Consider the following 22,120-nt stretch of genomic DNA (forward strand, 5'->3'; position numbering starts at 1 on the left):
ATCCGCGTTTATAATCGCGGGGGCAATAAAAGCACCTAAAAGACCCTGCCCTTTCGAACTCTGAAGTTGCTAGGGGCGGAATTGAAAATTCTCTCGTGGTTTCTTTTGAAGTGTGATCTCAATTGATTGATATGTGGGGTTTAACGTCCCAAAACCACCATATGATTTGAGAGATGCCATAGGGGAGGGCTCCGGAAATTTTGACAACCAAGGGTTCTTTAACGTGCACCCAAATCTGAGCACACGGGCCTACAACATTTCCGCCTCCATCGGAAATGCAGCCACCGCAGCCGGGATTTGATCGCGCGACCTTGAGGTCAGGAGCCGAGTACCTTAGGCAATAGACCACCGCGGCGAGGCTGAAATGTCATCTCATTTATAAATCATGCCTCCTGGCTGGAGCAGCCTCAATTTGGTTTTAATACGCTGTTAAGGATGTGGGTTTGATGGCATCGCGCCGCTGCCACCACTGTTAGGAATTCGCTGTGTTGCGATGGTAGCGGTAGCCGAGAGCGGCGAGCAGGCGAAGTGACTTCGCTTCAAACCTTCGCCCAGAGGTGGAATAGGGAGGCAATCATTGTGAAAACAGCAACAGGTAGGAACGTTTACTATAGAAGGTTATCGTTTGTACGTAGGGAGAAGGGTAGTAGGCGATTGTTGAACAGTCGGTTGGTGGGCAAAGGGCAGGAGCGAGAACTGACGCGCGATTTCCTCACGGATGAAGGACTTTAGGTCTGCTATCAACGCCACTTGGTCACAACTGGCCTCCAAGCCAGCAAGCGTTGCAGCTCGTGGTGGGGAGCGTCGGGCCATCGAACGCTGCCGGCGGAGCTCCTCGTAGCTCTGGCACAGTGTGATGACCTCAGCCACTGTGCCGGGGTTTTTGGCGAGCAGCATCGTGAAGGCATCATCGTCAATGCCTTTCATGATGTTTCGGATCTTGTCAGACTCGGACATGGTGGGATTAGATTTGTTGCATAGGTCCAGGACGTCTTCAATATAGCTGGTGAATGACTCACCAGCCTCCTGAGCACGTTCACGTAAGCGCTGCTCGGCTTGCAGCTTGCGAACAGCAGGGCGGCCGAAGACGTTGATGATTGTGGTCTTAAAATCGGACCAGGTGGCAAAATCGGACGCGTGGTTGTTGTACCACAAACTGGCAACACCCGTAAGGTAGAATACCAAGTTGGTCAGCTTGCCGTCCTCGTCCCATTTGTTGGGGACGCTCACCCGCTCGTAAATGGCGAGCCAGTCCTCCACGTCAGTGCCATCAGCGCCAGTGAAGATGGGTGGATCGCGGATTCTGGGGACACCGGGACAAGGGGGTGGCATTGGAGGAGGCGTTTGCTGAGAAGCGTCGTGGTACATAGTAGATGGCAGGGTACGTGATCGTAGCTCCAAAGGCATAGACAGGGATCGCAGCACTCTCCACGAAATTGTTAAGGCGTTTATTAGCCGGCAACGAGCGAGAATATACAATGACGACAGTCACAGCCAAGCACGGGCTCTCAGTGCGAGCATCGTCCTTGTTGGGTAGCCCCACTAGAAGGTACTAAAGAGTTCGACCCATTTCAGAGTTCGGAGGCTTCGCTACAGTTTGAATATTTTAAGGATTTGAATAATCACACTATTTTACGAACAAATATTCATGAACATAGAATATTGGAGGAATATTCGAGTTAGTTCGAATGCGAATATTACAAATGCAATGTTCGCCGAATATTTGAAACTTTCGAATATTCGCGCACCCCTAGGCATTACACAAAACATGACTGCCAGTGGCGTAGCCGGGGGGGGGGGGGGGTGCCCCCCTCCCCCCACCTGCGAAATTTTTTTTTTGCCATTGCATATATAGCGCAAATTGACCTTTTGCCTACCCACCCCCCATCGGATCAAGGTGCAACCCCCCCCCCTTTTTTTTTTTAATTTCTGGCTACATCCCTGGCAACAGCAAAAACCAGTCGAGAATGTCCTTATAATTGCTATCCCATTTAAAACAAAATGAATTTTGCCTTTGAGTTGTCTTAGGCGTATGCATAAGGTACCCTGTGAAATTTTTTTTATGCGCTGCTTTCTAGATGACACGGTGTGGGGTGTTTAGAGTATAGACAGATCGCCCTAGCCACATAATTATTGCTGCAATAGGAAAATGAAGTTTGTTAAATTGTGTAGTTTTAGCACAGAGATGACTGCCAGAGGAGGTGGGCTTTTTGTGACTATAGATGAATGACGTCATATTACTCCCAGCAGTCTTATCAGTCGTGAAGAAAAAAAAAAACTTTTTTTTTTTATTCATGAAGTCATCTTACAGAAATGCACTTAGGACTGTGCGAGTCTGTAGCCTTGCACATCGTTTATCTACCATATCTGCTGATAACCACATAGGTGTATTAATATTGTGATTTCATGAAGCACAATTTTATCCGACGAGTATTCTATTTATTTCCTTCAGATAACCACTGAACAAGTTTTTCCAGAATGCTAAACAGCGTGACGTCATTATTTTTGCATCACAAACTGAAATAGGGAGTGCTGCTAAGATGATTGGCTCCATGAAATTCGCAATGAATCTAAATATTTTTAGCTCTTCACAAGAGCCTCTGAATAATTTTTCATCACCTTGAATGTAAATGCACCTTGCTTCTCCATCAGGATTTGAAGTTAGCTGCTCCATCGGTGAAGCGCGTCAACAATTGCCGTCGAATATTCCAGCGTTATCGCTAGCTCCAGATTAATCAGTTGGTTTCGCATTGTGTGCACAACTTAAACAAATGGTCTACTGCAGTCTTGAAGCTTGTTGAACAGTGCTGGTGTGGTTTGCGCTGAACATTACTTAGAGCGTAACGGGGCGATAACAAAGCTTGAGGAAGGAATATGGCAATATGTAGTATACAAAGTATAGTACTAACAAAAAGGACTTCGAACGACGTGTTATAAATGCACTACCACTCTTTCTTATGTAGTGAATTCAGTTGGCTTGTATTGCCCCATAGCAAAACAATGCAATGGTGGCACTAAACTTCAAAAATGTTTTTCTTCACTAAAACAAGAATGACTTCGATTGAACTTTCTATGAACAAAGACGCTACGATTCCTAATCGTACGCGCTTTTCTCCTGATTTTTTTTTTGGACCACCTTAGGGTGCTACAGACGTCTCAACTTAGACCAAAAGTGGCATTTTTGCCACGTTCAGGACTTTATTCTAGAACCTCTGCACCACACATTGGCAAAACAAAAATATTTGTAAATAGTACATTTTATGGAGAGCTTGATAGAAGTAATTTGTGCATCTTATCTATGGGCTAGTTTTGTAGAAAAATTTTTAAAAGCATTACAATTTACTGTGTTCTTCTGTCTGTGCTCTAAGAATGAAAATTTTCAAGCTATTACGAGCAACTATTCGATAATAGAAGCATGTTGCTCTGAAAACACAAAAAAACAAGTATTGAAAGAATGCATGAAACAGTCCATTTATAGCATATTTTTTTATTCATACCTAGCTTTCCACCACTTTTATGAATTTCAAATGGTGGTCATGGACCCAAGAAATTTTTGTCGCTCAAAATATCTCGGGAAAACACTTTAGTGTGCAATGTTGTCAGACTACTTGATTGAAATTTTTGGAGAGCACCGTAGTTTAGAGAGTTGGCGTGGAATGACCCATAAAGAAAGTCACTCATACCCTAATTGTCCCTTTCGCAGTGTCTTTGTAAACATTGTTTAATATCGCAGTAGTCACTGAGTCATTTTTCTGGAGCATGAAACATCATTTCACAGCCGCCCACGGTATGTTTCAATCCCCTATCATGAAAAAAGTGCCACGCACGCAAAACTGCTTTCACACACACAAAAAAAAATGGATGTATTCCAAGAAAACTTTCCCAAGAGAGGCAACTGGAAGCAATTTACTTGAAAGGGTCTTGCAAGGCTTGCCTAGCGGGATTATTGCATACTCAGATCAAATTGCCTAGAATAGCATGATTCCAGTTAGTTTTGGTACTCTCTCCTATTTAAATTTATTTTATTTTGCATTTTTATTAACCTGCAATTGGTATGCTATTTTTTTCAATATCATTTGTGTATGTTGCTGTGTTAGTCTTCATTGTGTAATGTTTTTACTATGCTGCAGCTGCGTTGCATGAGTCAGTTCCTGTTTTCATTATGTAATAACTGGAGAGTGGGTATTCTGTTGTATTCATCTTCAAAAGTCGAACTTTTGTACACGATTACATTAATAACAGTAGATCCAAGTGTTGTGTTTATGTAAATTGCTCTGGTAGTTGCAGAATTCGACATGGAGTATTAGCCCCCGCTCTTGCTTTAACAGGTTTATCCTTTTCACTACATATTTAGCTGTATGTGTGGTAGTCGGCCAAGTGTTGCTGAACTTTTACATATCAGTTTCATTTAAAATCTAGTGACAAAGCAGCACTTCGAATATTGTAGTTGCTGCTACATTTCAATTGTCAGTTACAAGATGTCTCTATTGCTATAGTGGTTGCTGTACGTAAGCTTATCTCACTTCACATAGTTTTAGTATGTTTGTTAAAAATAATTGTAATGTAGCTTTCTTAAGTTTGTGAAAATTCGTTCAAAATGAAATGTGGAATGCTCAAGCTGTTTTCGAAATGTATGCCTGACTCTTAGTAAACTGGTATTCAATTTGTATTTGAGATCTGGTATTAGACTCCCTCACCCTTCAATTTCTATGCAATATACTTTTTTCATTTGTATGTCTTATTCAAGCCTGTATCTCCAGGTGGGCATTAACATTACCACACTGTTTTCTGAGGTGAAGGTGTTTGTACATGGGGGGAAAGAACATAAATGTAATAAAAATGACATAATTGGCTGGTGTGTTTATACAGATCATTTATATCGCTATGTCTTAAGCTTGAAAGTAACTACCACATTTACTCGCGTAATCCTCGCACTCTCATAATTCTTGCACCCCTGACATCGCCCGACAAAAATTCGATTTCGTTTTTTTCTCGGGTAATTATCGTAACCCTAAAAATTGCTGCAATAATGCTGTCTGCTCGTTCCAGCCACTGATGATGATAGTGTGCGCCGTCTGGCGCCATCTCCTAAGCATAGAGTGTACTATTATTTCACAGAAATTCAATTCAATCCAATCCAAGCCATAGTGGCACGTGCGCATTGCAGCGTGATTGGTATGTTGTGTCTGTAATCTTGTTACGTTATGAGGCGATGCGAAAGCTACACGGCTGCTTTCAAGTTGGAAGTGATTGATTGTGCACTAAACAATGGCAACAGGGCCACCGGTAGATTCTTCGGAGTAGACAAGTTATGTGTTCGCTACTGGTGATGACAGCTGAAAGCCACCAAGACGTGTTGGGCCTTCCGTGTGCCTAAGACTGGGATTGATGGTAAACTTTATTTCTTCAGAAGGCAACTGCGGACGATTCTGTTAAATGGCCATCAGCCCAATACTGATGTCCTTCGCTTACCTTTTGCGGACTCCTGTTGAGCTATGGATGCTACCACTACGCCCGCAGCGCCCACAAGTTTTGCGTACGGTATTCTAATTCTCGACTATTTGATTGCGCCTTTTGTGTCTCAAATAAATTTTGCCTTGTGTTGAACCTGTGCTCTTATTGTTGAGGTAAATCTTAATTAGTACTTCTCAAAGCTTGCTGTTAGTTGCTAACGTGAGAATCCCGACTTGCGGCCTTTTCGTTTTCTTTTTCGCTCTGTACGTATTCGTGGAAAGTTTTCTTCGCGTGATTCTCGCATCCCCGAAATTTGCATCGGTTTTCCGCCAAAAAAAGTGCGATGATTATGTAAGTAAATACGGTATAGTTTGCATGTTACAATTTTGAATCAGACAGCAGGCAACATGTCATGAAATATCTGGGTTAGAGAAGGTATATCTCGAATGGCCAGAGAAATTTGCCATCAACAATGGTGGCAGTAGTTTTTCTTCTTCATTCAATGTGAAAATTTAAGACAAGTTTGGCCACAGTAGAGCTGGCAATTCTGATATGGAAGACAGCATCTTAAGAGGTGGCAGTTCTGGTGCATTCTGTGCCTGAGTATCGGAAAACAATTTTGTTTGTATGCTCACATGTGCGACATTGAGCATCACCTACATGCTTGTGTGTACCCTCTAAATGTAACATTCATTGTGCTGTCTTTTATGTGATTACTGGATGCTCATATTTAGTGTATCTTATCATGCTTTCTATCTTTTCTTTGTTGTTCACAGTTATGAATTTGAATACAAGCGAGTTGATCTGCAAGCTTCTTTGACTGGTGTGCCCATTCAGCCTGGCATTTTTAAGGGCACCTATGGTATGCATGGTCTCGAGTTGATCCAGCTAGAGTACATTAACAACTGCACAAAGCTTCGGGCCTGCAAGCTCTCGGTAAAGTTTATTCAAATAATCTTCTAATTTCATATGTGTTTGTGTACATGCATGTATACCTGCCAACTCTCCAAATTTGTTAGGGAAGCTTCGATTTTCTGACCAGTTCTCCTGACTGCACAGATGTGACGATTAATCTCCTGATAAAGCAGCCATCCAATATGAAAATAACAAACGACAAAAAAAATTGTAGCCGTGCTGTCGGACCCTCCCTCTGACCCACTGATATATGGAGAAGGGAGGCTGCCATGTTTGTGCATGGCCTTGGTTTTTTTACGATTTAGCATGTTTGTTATCTTTATCTCAATAAGGAACTCCTTGTATCATCACCTTGCATTTTCCGCAAAATTAGCTTTGCCGTTGTGTGTTATGCAGTGAAGCTTACGAAGTGTGCTGTTGCCAAGATTTCTAATTGGCATATTAACCCTTTCAGAGTCGCTGACATAAATGTACTGTTTTGTGTTATGCAGTGAAGCTTACGAAGTGTGCTGTTGCCAAGATTTCTAATTGGCATATTAACCCTTTCAGAGTCGCTGACATAAATGTACGGTTTTGTAACCAACTCCCAAATAGTCGATGCTGTACATTTATGGCACTATCTGTGTGCTTAAGAAGCACGCCATTTTTTCAGCTCTTTATTTTCCAGCAAGTGTTGTCACCCTAGGTGGTAGGGGATGTGGGGATTTTTTTTTGTTATTGACTCTTGGTTCCAATTTCTAGGTTTGTTTAGGCCAGTGTGTTGGCTATCACACTTGTACTCCCACACATGCACAGGTGCATAGCTACTGTAAATTTGGCTTTGCCTCACGAATGGTTTCCATTTGTTGCACTCGACTCGTATGTCGTGGGTTCAATCCTGGCTACACTGGTCACATTTTGATAAAGGCGAAATCATGGAGATAATTCGATGATTGATATGTGGGGTTTCATGTCCCAAAACCACCGTATGGTTACGAGAGACGCTGTAGGGAAGGACTCGTGTAATTTCGACCACCTGAAAACGGTGGAGGCCTGTGTACTTTCCAATGTCAGTGCACGTTAAAGAACACCAGATGATCAAAATTTCCGAAGCCCTTTACCACGCCTCTCATAATCATGTGATGGTTTCAGGGTGTGAAGCCAGAGATTATTATTTAACCCATTAAAGGTGCCCGCCGACACTTTTGTGACAGCCTTATTTAACGCGTGTAGCAATGATTGCTGAGATGAGTGCAATAAATATGATGGAAATTGGTGCACGAAAAGTGAAGTTATGAGTCCTCGAAGTTTAAAACTTGAGCAGACAATGGCTAGAAACGTTCTTTCGCATTTGACTCGCCTCCTGACATCAAAGGCTACTTCCAATCGCAGCAGGCGTCTCGTAGCGACATACCGAAAATGTCACCTCAGGGTGGCCTTCACACAATCCCTCGCTACCGCTCCTTTTGATGGCGTCATTAGCGTGGTTACTGAAAATACATCATTTAGAAACAAGAACGGCTTCTTTCTGAGAAAGTATAAAAAGGCTTTTAGCACTCACTCGTATGGCCTAGCTACCACCATATGAATATTACATGCTATTTGTCATGTCAAGTCAATCAAAAGCTAACGGTCTTTGAATGAAGTCAAGCCACATGACATGATGTCACTACCCATAGTTTGAAGTCAAGTTAGTTTGTCCCATTAATTAAACTTATTAAAGCATCGATTTCGGCATTGCCAATTGTGCAATGATATTGGCGCGTTCCACAGCGCCAGAAGAACCGATGAATAATACATGCTCAAATAATGTCGCAAGGCACCTCTAAGTCCTTTGGACGAGCACAACTCGTTTTAGCGGAATAGGTATTCCCCTGTTGGGTACAGACGGAAAAGCGCGCGTTTACGGCTTACATTGCATGTCATCCACTAGATGGCAGAATTTGCTAGAAAATTCAGTTTTCTCCTGCAGCAGGAGCGCGGTTTTTGTATGGAAAGTTGGTGTGCTTTGGCGGCGACCCATGCATAGCTACGCCGTGAACGTGGAAAAGAAGCTATTAGTTTTTGACATCATGTTTGAGTGATGATGATTAGTGTGCATCTATTTACAATCGAATCTTGTTATAGCCAACCTCAGATTAACAATTTTTTCAGATTAACGACTTTATCGGAAATCCCCCTCGATATGTCTGTAGGTTTAATGTAAAAATATTTCACTACTACGAATTTCTGAATACCGAAGGTTGCAGAATAATGTATCGAACTTTACTCCTGTATATCTCCACAATACTTCAAAATAACGAACCGTGATTTTAACTAGTTACATGCAGATGTGGAAATAATGCTTAGCTTCGTACCTGCCACTATAATCATCATCAGAATGCACACGTATTTCTCTATGTGACTGCCCTATTCAAATGGGCAATAGCCCTATCGCCATCATCATTGCCTGGTACTTGTTTTTCGTGTCAGGCTTCACTTCCTTGCGTTTGTTTTTCTCGGGCAGCTTTACCTGCGTGCTTGTTACACGTCTGTTTTCTAGCCTTTTGGTTGGAGGTTGAACGTTCAAGATGAGCTTTAAAGCAGCACGAAAATAATGCTACGAAAATGAAAAATGCGGTGTGAGTGACCTATGCATACCTGCCAAGTCTCCCGGATTACCTGGGAGACTCCCGGGTTTTTGAACGTTTCTCTCGGTTGTACGGCTCATAGGAAAATCTCCCGGAAAACCAGTTTTGCTCCGCGCGTTCATTGCATTTTCTGGCCACATAACAAAAAGGATTCTTCTTTTTTTTTTTTTTAAATGATGGTAGCAAGGTTCAATGTACGTTTTATACATGCGAAAGATAGCGCCAGAACGTGCCGCCTGCCGAGTAGGAGCAGCGAAATCGCGCATGGCTGCGCAGTTTTGGGGGGGGGGTCACGCACATTAACGAAAAAAAAAAGAGAAAACTCCATTGTAGTACAGGGAGGGCAGTGAAACCTTGGTACGGCTGTTTCTTTTGCTAGCTGTTGAATGTGCCAGCATTCCAGAAAGTGATGGTGGTCAGGCTGCTCACAGTGCTCTGCCACTTCACTACTTTTCGTTCGTTCGCTGTTCAACTGACGGAGGTCGTTCCTGTGCTGCCGCATCTTTTCGTCGAAATTCCTGATTTCCCGACGCAGGAAGTGGGCAGCTGACCATTCACGGAGCCGTGAGACGCCCCCGCCACGGCACCGGTTTTCGTGCCAGACAGACAACTGCCGAATGCTTACGTTTGGTATTACACGCCAGAGGAGATTGTGGCATACAAGAGAGACCCCACCTTTTCTAGTGTTTTCCGAGAATGCCCACTAGGACATAGTTCGCATTTTCATGGGGCTGCGTATTTTGCATTGCTAGTGCCGCAGCACAAAGAAAAAAAAAGGAGAGCAAGGAGGGACCCAGCCTTTCCGACAGAAGCGCTTGCTTGACGTGACGTGGGTGGGCGAGCGTGGGTTTGCAAACGGGGACGTACGAACAGAGGAATGCGCGGCCCTCTGTGGCTGTTCCATTGTACGGACGCTCTTGCTCTTTGCTCTTTTTTTTTTTACTCATCGGCAAGGGTCGCCGACAAGAGTGCCTGGCTTTTGTGTTTTTGTTTTTGTTTTTCTTTTTACGCGTCCAGGCTACGAGTGGCGAAGGCCGAGCTGGGTAAAGGCGAGTGGTCTGCAGGACTGTATTTCATTTCTTTTGTTGTTCTCACGTCTCGCTACACCTGTAAGCTTACAATGGGGCTTGAAATCGGTGCAGTATGACGATGGTTATAGCGCGAGAACAGAACGACGACAGAGACAAGAAGGACACGTGCACTAACTTTCAACTGAGTTTAGTGCGCAGAGCGCAGAAACATGTAGAGGAGACGGTAAACCATGTGGCACAAAGAGCAATACATGATTAAGGGAAAAAAAAGCACAGAAAAAGGCAAGGAAAAGTCTATAAGGAAACGAAACAGAAGAGTAAAAGTAATATTTATTTATTTATTTAATGCATACTGTGGACCACACTTCGGTCCAAGCAGGAGGGCATGGTGTAATGCAAAGAGAAATACAATACACGCAAAACAAAACAAAAAAAACAGTGCACAGTTACTCAGTATCGCAAGTACTACATTCGATTGTCTGGTTCCAGTCTGAAATGGTGCGTGGAAAAAATGAAAATTTGAACGTGTCCGTTCTTGCGAAGTACGGAGTTAGTGCATTTGGTTGGCGATGTCTTGTCGGTCTTGTGTTTAATGGAGAAAGAAAAGGGGTTGGATCAAGGGAAAGTTTGCGATTATATAAAAGAGACAGAAAATCAAGGCGGGACTTCTTTCTACGATCCTGAAGGTAAGGAATATTATTAGCTAGCATTAGGTGTGTGGGGGAGTCCGTTCCCAAAAACCTAGAATAAACAAACCGAATGGCCTTCCGCTGAATCCTTTCAAGTTTTTTAACGTTTTGTTTAGTATGGGGGTCCCACACGATACTCGCATACTCCAGCTTCGGCCTAACGAAAGTGAAATAACTAAGAAGCTTTACGTTTGGAGGGGAATTTCTGAGCTTATATCTTATACTCCGTTTCATACATCAGGTGCAACGCTGTGAAAGCTAGGCAAGTAGTCCGTAAAGAAAACACGAGGTGTTGCTCCGCGCGGTTTCGTAGCCGAGTGGTCTGACGCGTCGCTCCGGAGAGTTCACCGTAGTATTGAAGTGCATGGGTTCGAATCCACGTGGTGCCATTTTTTTAAATAATTTTTGCGAGTTCAATTCGAAATCTTGTTTTTCTTTTTTTTTTCAGTAACTTCAACTTACTTGCACGCGGAAGTGAACTGCACGTATCTATTCATTTGTAGCATACCGTGTTCCCTTGTGAGGGCCGGAACCTGCTGAGCTGGCACCGAGGTTTGAACAGCATGGCGATTTTGTCGCGATTATACCGCATTGTCGGTTTACCTCGTTGATGTGAGCGAGTACTGCGTGTAAGATGACGTTAATTCATTGATTAGGTAGCACAGCAGCTCCAATGAGGCTGGGTTAACGACAGGGGCTCACCTTCAACTTTTGTTTTCGTCATTGCCCCGATGATCCACTTTTCTGTGCCGCTCTTTAAACACTCAGCAGGTTATTGATTATAGCGGGCCACCGGCAGAGAAACCTGTGTCATCGACCTTCCACTGCACTGTGCGGTATCCCGACGCACTTTGTGCGAGTAACGAATGATATGTTATTCAGCGAAAAGGGAAGAAAGCAAATTTGTGTAGCTCGGAATAGTGATTTTGGCACACAAACGCATAAAACATTTCCTAGACTAGGTATTCGGAGATATTCCAGTGTCCTCGCTCACAACACTCAGCACTTCCCGCACAGATTTCTCTGGGAAACGCATCCTGGTACGGGCGTACACATTTGCAATTACTTGCTTGGCGTGCTTTGACAGCTTTGGTGTGCGAAGCTTCGAAAAAATTCGCGCAGGAGAGGTGGTCGAGGACGCAGAGCTGGACGCCATTTTCTCGAAGCTGCCACAACAAGTAAAAAAAAAAAAAAAGGCGGCACGGGTCGCGCGGAGAGCGAAAACCTGATACGAAAGCGACAAACATAAATTACCAACTCGCATATTTGGATTGTTTATCCGACAACACAGGCGTTTGTTTTTTAACCTGATGACAAATATGTATGCTTAGAAGTTTCTCGAGAAGCATTTATTGATTCTCGTACACCCCAAGCGACGCACTACTTTTTGGTCGCGGCAATACACAGCGCAAACAAGAGCGCTAGCTTTGACAGCGTTGCACATGATGTATGAAACGGAGTATAGGAAGCATAATTTCCGAAAGGCAGACGAGCAAATATTATCTATGTGCATGTTTCATGATAAGTTGTTTGTTAGCGTAACGCCGAGGTACTTATAACTGTCAACCTGTGTGAGAGAAGACGATCCTAATTTATACGCGTGTTCACTGGGGTTTTTCTTTCTCGTTACACAGAGATATACACTTTTTTCCAAATTTAATTCCATTCCCAATTCTATGCACCACTCCAGCACGTTTTCAATGTTTTTCTCGAGTTCGTTCTGATCATTAGTACTTGTGACTTCCCGAAACAAAACACAGTCGTCAGCGAACAATCGAATTTGAACAGTAGGGTCAACAACAGTTACTAAATCGTTAATATACAACAAAAAAAGCAATGGTCCCAAAACACTACCTTGTGGAACCCCAGAGGTGACACAGGAAGACACCGAGATTCTTCTTCGTTAATTTTTACAAGCTGTTGGCGGTTGGATAGGTAGGCTGCAATCCAGGAAACAAAAATATCCGGAATGTGAATGTTTTTAAGTTTTGCTATTAATTTGTCGTGTGGTACCTTGTCGAAAGCTTTTTTGAAATCTAAAAATATAGCATCAATTTGGCCGTTATTGTCAAGACACGCTGCTAACGAATGAATTATTGTCACCAATTGGATTGCCGTGGAATAACCTTTTCTAAAACCAGGTTGAAAATTTGTTAGTGCGGCATTTTCGTCTAGAAATTCAAAAATCTGTTTGGAAATAATATGTTCAATGATCTTGCAGCATTGAGACGTTAAAGATATCGGACGGTAGTTTTGAAAGCTGGACCGGTCACCTTTTTTAAAAACGGGAACAATCAGAGCTATCCTCCAGTCACTCGGCAGCTTCCCAGTGGACAAAGAAGTACGAAATATTACTACAAGAAACTTAGCAAGTATTTCGGCATATCTGCGTAAAAAGGCGTTTGGAATCTGGTCTGCACCACCTGAAGACTTGGTTTTCATGTGGTGCAATATAACTACTTGCGCGCACCGAAACCTTCGAGGAACCTTAGTTCCTTCTTGCACAGAGACACGGAGGGCTTGCTAATGCATGACACCTGTTCACGTGCCATCTGCGCAGCCTCGACAATAACTCGTGTACTTCTTGTCTCTTTGTCGTCGTTCTGTTCTCGCGCTATAACTATCGCCATCTCATACCAACTAGCCCAAACTGCCACACTTCTATGGTGCAGTATGTTTTGAAAATTCTTTTTGGTGCTCGCCCTCCTTCGTTGGAATGTGGTGGACTGAACGAGTTTCGAAGTGAAGGCTGTGGAGTTTTTCAGGGGACAAGATTTTCCCGAAGAGTTTGAGGTCACCCAATACTGGCGTAAGTCTTCCAGTTAAGCTGGAGATGCGGTGCCTTCTACAACTGGCAACGCTGAACTCAGTAGTTGTTCTCCGAATCTCGTCAGTTACTTGACGTAAAGGCCTCAGCAGTAGTTTGTCTCCGAATCTCGTCAGTTACTTGACGTAAAGGCCTCAGCTGCGGTCTTGTTGAGCAGGCCTACCGTCAGTCATGGCTATAAATAAAAGTGCGAGTGAAAGAAGTATCTGCAAGTATTTCTGAAACAGTACACAACTGATTTCCGTTGCATTGTGGAATCGCAAATGGGAAAGCACCATGCACGCTGCATCGTTTGTGGTTGTGACTTCAGCGTTTCACATGGAGGCAGGTCAGGCATCGTCGCTCACCTCCGGTCGCGATAGCACGTCATCGTCCTTCACAGCCAAGAAAAGCAACAGCAGCTGGGACAATTCTTCCACAAAGAAGATGGTGACAGTGACGTTGTGCGTGCTTAGTGCTTGTTCACGGGATTTTTACTTGAGCACAACATTCCGCTGGCTGCCGCCTACCACGTGGGTCCCTTGTTTCACAAGATGTTTTTCACATCGACCTCACAAAAAGGTGTGCCTTTGCCCGAACGAAGACAACTGCAATTGTTGGGGAAATGGCTAACCATTTTCAGAAAGGCATTGTGAGTACACTTAAGCAAACTGTTTTCGCTGTTGCAACGGATGGCAGCAATGACAGCGAGTCCCAACTTATCCAATTGTAGTGACGTATTATGCACAAGATACGCGACTTGTTGAGAGCAGGCTGCTTTGCTTAAGTACCCTACAAGGACAAGCAACTGGGCGTATTATTGGAAAACTAATCAGTGATGCGCTGGCGTCTTTTGATATCCCAGTTTCTAACTGCGTAGCGTTTTGCTCGGATAATGCCAATGTTATGCTGGGCGAAAAGAATGGAGTGGCTGCAGTGTTAACAGAACTTCGCGAGAATATAATCAAAATTGAATGTCCGTGCCATGTTGTCAATCTTGCTGCTGAGAAAGCAGCATCGTGCCTACCTTGAAAGGCAGATGAAATTCTTGTGTATATATTCTACTATCTGGAAAAAAGCGCGAAAGGAAAAAATTCTCTTCGAGAGTTTCAAAACATGCATGACAAGGAGTGCGAAAAAATGTTGAAGCACGTCGCGACCAGGTGGCTTTCACTTCGGAAATGTCTTGCAAGGCTGCTTGACTGTTGGGCGCCGCTGTTAAGTTTTTTTTTTTTTTTTTTTGCTGAGGCAAAGAAAGACACCAAGAGAACGTTTTTTCTTGAGTGCTACAGCATCCCCAAGGTAGATTGTGCTCCAGCACAAGTCGAAGAAAAAAGATGCTAGTGTCAACTCAAAGAGGAAAATTACTTCCGGCCATGTAAAGCCGATGGCAAAGAAGCCCAAGAAGAGTGAAAAGGAATGCGCGGACGGGCGATACATAATTCGAGAAGCGCGAATTTTTTTTGTTCTTGAGCTCGGAGCTAAACAGAGCATACTGTTTATTTTTGCTCAACACCATCACCATTTTCGAGAAGGTGAATCGATGTTTGCAGGTGCAGGCACCCCAGATACATGTGTTGCACTCACACTCGCTTGGTATGCTCGAAAATAATATGACAAGGTTTGTGAAAGCCTCTGTAATTAAGCAGCAAAGGAACTTGCTACGTGTTATTTACAAAAGTAGAGCAAATCAAAAAGTTGATGCAGATTTGGTCATTGGCCAAGCAACGAATTCTTTGATTTCAATCCTTAAGCCACAGGAGCAGCACGAGTTTTACGCTTCTGTGCGAATTTAGTTCATAACAGCTTGCGACTACATTCGTCTCAAGTTTCCTCTAGAAGATGCAGCTCTGATAAACGCTGAAGTTGCTAGTCTTAAGATGATAGATTCCATGTCTTTCAGAAATGTTCTCTTTTTTTGTGGAGAAGTTTCCAGCCATGCTGCCCCAACGGGTGCAGGAGAGTCGTATCGAAACTCTCGACGCTCTAGAAATGGAGTTCGCAAAGCTTCAGGCTTCCATCATCCCTACAGACATTTTGAATGAAAAAAGGGCAGACGCCCAGTGGGCAGCTATATCGCAACTGAAAGGCCCAGACGAGTTGCCGAAGTTTAGTCAGATCACAGAAGTGATGCTCACCATACTGTCGATACCACACAACAACGCAGAGTGCGAGCGGCAGTTTAGTATCGTAAAAAAGACTAGGACACAATTACGCTCGTCCATGTCTGTTAAGACTCTCGCAAACGTTTTTCTCGCAAAATTTCGGAAAAACGGATTTTGTTATAGGCAGACATATGCTGATGATTTTTTGAAAAAGGCGAAATCGGCTGCAACAAAAGCCTTGCAGAAGTGAGGCCTTGATTTTCATGTTACTGTGATCATTCGGAAATCTGGCAAGAAAATTGTCTCCTTGAAAAATATAAACAGTGTCATTTTAAGGGTGAAGCGATTAATGTGTTAGCAACAAATTTGATTGGTATACTTTTAATTATTTTGAGTGAAGTTGTTTTCGTGCTGTCTGTTTCAACGCGAATTAAAGTAGTACTGACTAAAACTTTACATCTTGGTTTTTCTGCTCCAATAATTAAGTAGGTTACAGTGCGCCCACCCCCAACGTTACTAGACCAGGTTCAGTTTACAAACTCTCCACCGGTGCCGTGTTTCGCTTGTGTCTCTGTTTTCGGTTTGACCGACAGGTGGCGGGAGCGTTCCATCAAGATCCACCCTCACCGCACGCAAGGCTGTGCTCGGGCACTTAATGTGCACGTTTATTTACATTTAGCCGTATGAAAAACTTCAAATGCATCGCCGCAACATATCACATCCACTGGCGCTTCTTCTGTGCTTGTTTTAAAACGTGAGCACGGCATGCTTTACAGTCTCGAGCCCACAACGCCCGGAACATCAGGCGTTTCACATTGCGTGCATGTTTTCGCTACCTTTTAGTAAGGTTGTTCGCTACTTTCCCGCATTCCCTGCTCTTTCGCAATTCGCCTAAGGTTATAACGAGTGTCATTTGAACAAAACTTTTTGCATTTTTGGTACCATGCATACCAAGGGTGTAGCCAGAAATCTTTCGGGGGGGGGGGGGGGGGGGGGGTGTTCAACTCTTCATGTAGGTTCATGCGTGCGTTTGTATGTGTATGTGTATATACATGCAAGAAAAATTGAAAAATTTGGGGGGGGGGGGGGGTTGAACCCTCTAACGCCCCCTCCTGGCTACGCCCTTGATACAAATGACTCGTGCAAAAACCCACGTGCGTTGGAACTAATAGCCGTGGCTCACCCCCCCCCCCCCCCCCTTCAATGTGAATGCTGCTTCATGCTAACTCGGCGGGCGAATCGTGCCCACTGACCTCCCTAGTGATTCAGCATGGATTTGAAAGTAACAAAGCAACAGGGCTTTCATTCATCAGTTTATTCAGGCGAATTCACTTCTGTCTGCTATTTCTGCCATGAAATAAAGAATAAGTACACTGGTTGTCCCCTCACTTTTCTGTAAACACAAGTTTACACTCCATAAATTTCAGGTGTTGGCCGGTACATATGTCCACTGTCCACCGCATTGGTATAGCGGTTACAGTGCTCAGCTGCTTAGCTGAAGGTCGCGGGTTCAATTTCGGGCCGTGGCGGTCGCATTTTGGAGGCGAAATGCTAGAGGCCCGTGTACTGTGCGATGTCCAATACACGTTAAAAATCACCAGATGGTTGATATTTCCGGACCCCTCCACTGCGGCGTACCTCATTATCATATCGTGGTGTTGGGACGTAAAACTCCAGATATCATTGCTTTGTCCGGTACTTACAAGAGCTTTGCACGCTTTCTGGCTACTTTAACTTGCACGCTCTTGTCTTTGTGTTCCCGTAAAAACTTTGCATAAAAATGCATGCGAGTTACTGAATAAAACTTTAAAATACATGCACAGAGCTCCTCACAATGACTAGAAACACCCAACTTCTACAAGGCTACCGCCTTTTGACAAGTCTTCAACAATGCACCAAAACAAGTTTCCAAACACCACGTTGGACTTGGTTCTTACAGCTATAGCTTTCTCAATGCACGTAAGCATTGCTGTCAGGGATTTCGACGGCAGCTGGAGGGCACCCGGGACAAAGGAGCGCATCTCAGTCAAAATGGCTGCAGGTGGCATACCATCCATGGCAAGAAGAGTGGCCTTACAGTCATGGCAGCTGGAAAACTTCCCTGATTTCTTTACTATATATCCCGCAAGGTAGTACAGGGCAGCATCAGTTGCAGTAGGTTGGTCATAATTGTGCTGGTTTGAGTCCCCTTCTAGCAACTTCTCTAACACAATTGTGTGGATCAGTTGTTTAAGCTTGTCCTCTCGTTCCTTTTTTTGCTGAAGAACTTCAAGCCTCTTCGAGCTTAGGCTCTCCGCTACGCTGACAAGAACGGGATCTGCATCGCCAGCTCAATTTCCTTTCGTCGCCATCTTCAAGGGAGTGTAGAGGCTCAAGAGCCCGAATATTTGGCCGAAGTGTCCAATCGGAGGGTGATCTTTGTCACCGCCAAACGACCTCACGACTCCAAAAAAGCGCTCGGAAGAGAAAAATAAACATTTGTAAATGTATTTTGGCAAAACAAGGCAGCCACAAACTACGTCCAAATTAACCTAAAATACCTACTTGAGTTTTGCAGTCAGCACGTATCTCGCGTCTTTGTCATGCAGGAGGGTGACGATATCCAGCACCGACATCAGTGTCACTCGGAGGGATTCTGTCGTCAGCTGAGATGCAAAGAGCTTTGTGTTTCTCTCAATGCTGTCCTTTTCGGTCGTGTTCAGCATGATGAGGAAGTCTTTTATCACCTGCAGCATGGGAAACAATTGCCTCCATAAATATATTTGGCTCACAATATAACACAACAAACAAGCATAAAACACCCGTTACCTGGATTTTCGGAGAGTTCTTACAGATGCCAGCGGCAGGGAGAACATCGAACAGCGTTGAGAACATTGAACAGGTTATTCACCTGCATCGTAAAATTTTCTTTTCCCTCACTGTCCTCGAAGCCTGGTGCATGCTGCTCCCTGTAAAACTTGAGCCCAATGGCGACACTCCTGCTGAGCAGCTGGAAGAAAGATTTTAAGAAGCCAGTCATTCGCATTTATAATACCAACAAAACAAGAAAAAAACACCGCAGAAATGGCAAGCTAGAGGGATGACATTGGTACTGTACCTGTGCTGCGAGTCTAACGCTCATTTTCTCCAGCTTGCTTGGCTTGACGTGGGAGGAGGTCAATTTTGGAACGATCTTGAGATGGCTGTCCTTTTCAGTATCATACAGGCGCTCGTAGTGCTTAAAATTGATGCAGTTCGTACGAGCCTGGTATAAAAAGCAATGGGTTGAAAAGACAAAATTAAGGTTTATACAGGAAGCTATTTCCAAATTGTTAATTCTGCAACTATTAGTGCAATCTTGTTTCAATTACCTTTGCATATGTGTGCTTCAGGAAATGGTTCCTCACACATTTTAGGATGTGGGGCACGTCGCACAGGAAATGACGAAAGCATCCATCTTCAAGTGTAGGATGCGGAATCTTGTTCACAGGCTGATTCAACTTTCCTGATATTCCAAGATGCGTCCACAGTGATCGGTTGTTTCCCGCACCATCACTCACAACAGCCAGAACTAATGCACCATGGCGCTCAAGCTGCAGCACTGACTCTGCAACAATCTTGGCCAACACAACACCAGGCGCTGCACCTCTAGTTGCAAAGCTTGCAATTGGCTGAACCCAATTATGAAGTAGAGGGATAAAACATAATTACAAGGGCGTGGTCAGCCAAGATAGCCTTGCTTTGTTCTCCTGTGCGTCCCGAAACTCCACGAAGTCATCAAATTTGTATGTTGACTTATTGAACTGGACTCCCTCCCTGAGTTTGATTTCATCAAGCACGAGTGTGCCATACTTTTCAACATCACGCTTGCCTGCAAAAAATGCCTCGAGCGCTTGCAGGACCATATGGTTGTAACCGTGCTCACGCGATACACTTGAAAGTACCTGGTGAAGTCGGCTGCAGCTTGGTAGGGGAAGCAAGTTCATCTTCCGGATCAAACTGTAGGCTTTTGGGCTTGAAATGTGAAGAAGAAGGCAGTTCAGCACCCAGCTTCTAGTGTAGCGTACTCCCTGTGGACCCTTAGCTTTCATTTGTTTCAAGGGCATCTTGAATGCCAGCTGTTGAAGAGGTGGAAGCGATATTGTTTACTAATTGGTGCAGACCTTTCACTTGTCAGCTGCTCTTTTAGTTGTGCCTCATTCTCCATTAATGACACTCTTGAAGCTGCGGCCCTGATGGCTTTCTTTTGCAGATTCTTCACTTTATTTTGTTGCCAGGAGTGCTTTTTTGCTTTTGAGAAGATTTTTTCAAAGGCCTGTTTTTTTCAGTACAGCAGAATGAACACATTGGCTGCTTGGAAAGTGCCCGTCATCTGAGTGACATGCAGCTGTTGCCTTGTACATCGTATCCGGAGCATGCATGAAGCTTGTGCACCTTGCTCAAGAGGTCACTAATGTCATGCATAGTCCTAATGTTCACGCTCACGAAAGCCTTCGCCTTGCGGCCTCTTCCACTTGCGGTTACCACTCTGTCACTGCCCACAACAACACATTTCTCGATTTGCAGCACCTTCTGTTCGAACTTCAATGTGAGAAATGCTGCAAATTTACCGCTGCTGTTCTCCACGGTGATTCTGTGCCATGATTGTGGCAGGTCTACACATCCTATTTCGTTAAACGATGGTGCGGACGGCTCGGGCATATTGTCTTTCATGGCATCAGCAGAAATTGTGCTGCAAGAAGCTTGTTTGGATTGCGGTGATGCTGTTAGTGGCCCCATCGATTTCTCACTTTTCAAGGTTAGTGGCCCTATTGATTTCTCGCTTTCGTTTTCGTCTTTTTGATAAATACGAGGGCAAGTTAGGGAAGATTTTCGGCAGCGCATTGTCGACGAGACTTCACTTACCCCTCGGGATTTCGACAGTTTCTCCATTGATCACGTTCACATACGTTTTGAGAATGTCCTGGTCATGAAAAGGCAAAGAACATACTCTGAACTTGGTTGTGAGGTTCTTGTCGGCGCGGGGTATGGCCCTGTTTCACGCTAAGCGTAGTTTCTCGTCGCTAGGAGCGGCGAAGAAATGTCGATCCGACCGGTTTGTGTCGTTCCGGTTCCCGCTCGTACAATCGGGCACACAACACGTTGGCATGACTTGATCCGCTTAAATGCACACCCAACACTTCATCGAACTAGCAGTCACATAAACACATCAGCTACAGAGCACCGGAAAAGTTCTGAACACACGGCAACAGAAGAAAGACTGCGGCAGGTTAACTGCCACACGCAGTTTCAACGAGGACTACATGGAGGACTACCGGTAGTACTGCGCAACTCTGGATCCTGATGCAACTGCAACGCCAGTCGAAGTGGAATCGGTTATGGTTTCGTGCAACGCGGCACAGTTTGTAAACTGAACCTGGTCTAGTAACGTTGCCCACCCCAGCATGCAACCGTTTCGAAAAGGGCCTAGTATTTTCTTGTAAACATAGCTCGCATGTGAGCTCATAAACCGCAATCGCAATCATTTTCAACGAAGACTCCTAGGGTGCCGCCTTAACTTGTGTGAGCCCCGAAAATGTAACGCCGAGGCTTTGACTGCAGCTTTTGTACCCATGATCAGCTACCAGAAAGGAGGCAATTTTTCTCTATGTTTAAAAGAACTCCAATGGAATATCGGGAATAGGTGTGACTCCCCCCTCACTGAAAATGAATGCGCGTACTCCCTGTGGACCCTGTGTGTGGGATTGTCGGCGCTCATCAGCTGTTCTGGCGGTGTTGTACTTCCGTGCAAGTACACACACACACAAAAAAAATGTGCTGTTTACTGTAAGAGGCAGCACTCGCAAAAAATTCGACACCAACACTCATGAATGGTGATGCAGGTGGCTGTTGTTTGATGTGACGTGAGGTGGGACGTTTTGTGTACAGATGCACTACACGTAATTTAAAAATTGATCCTAGGTGTGTTGTAGGTTATATCAGCTGTTAACGTTTCGACGTGATGCGTTTGTGTACACTCAAATCTATCTCACAAGTTTTCTCACCTTCAAAATTTTGTCACGGCTTTTTTTAAGTGGAGCCCAGCACTTACCTATGTCTATTGAGTTAGCGTGTTCGCCAGCGCTCACGACCATCCCCGTCTTAATGGCGCCCATTATGCTTCCTTGCCCGCCGAATAACTCGCAAGCAAGCGACGACAGGCCTCGCACACAGAGCGGTGTTATCGCATGTGCCCTTCGCGAGACGGTGACGACCGGGTCGTTTCATCTCTGCTTCAGCCACATTCGTCCCTATCGCTAATGCGCTTTTACTCGCACGTGAAACAGACGATGCGTAAGCAATGTTATCGGTTTAGACTGACTGTACAGATCAGCGGCAACCGCAAAATTCCGCTGACAGTGTGTGCCCCCCACCCCCCACGGTCGACGTATTTTATACCCCCCCCCCCCCCCCCCCCCGCCAGTTGAGTAGATCTCCCGGATTCCGTTTCTTCAAACTTGGCAGGTATGCCTATGGGATGAAGTTGCCAATC

General features: G+C 44.4%; 1 protein-coding gene across 1 annotated transcript in view; it reads left to right on the forward strand.

Moving 5' to 3' along the window:
• The window catches only part of LOC119176564 (F-box only protein 31), a 118,250-nt gene that overhangs the window by 74,596 nt on the left and 21,534 nt on the right, over positions 1-22,120 (forward strand). Inside the window, exon 7 of the mRNA XM_037427924.2 lies at positions 6,231-6,390. Coding sequence (XP_037283821.2) covers positions 6,231-6,390 — 160 coding nt within the window. The remainder of the gene's footprint in view (positions 1-6,230; positions 6,391-22,120) is intronic.

The sequence above is a fragment of the Rhipicephalus microplus genome, chromosome X (genome assembly GCF_043290135.1).
Source record: "Rhipicephalus microplus isolate Deutch F79 chromosome X, USDA_Rmic, whole genome shotgun sequence".
Lineage (NCBI taxonomy): Eukaryota > Metazoa > Arthropoda > Arachnida > Ixodida > Ixodidae > Rhipicephalus > Rhipicephalus microplus.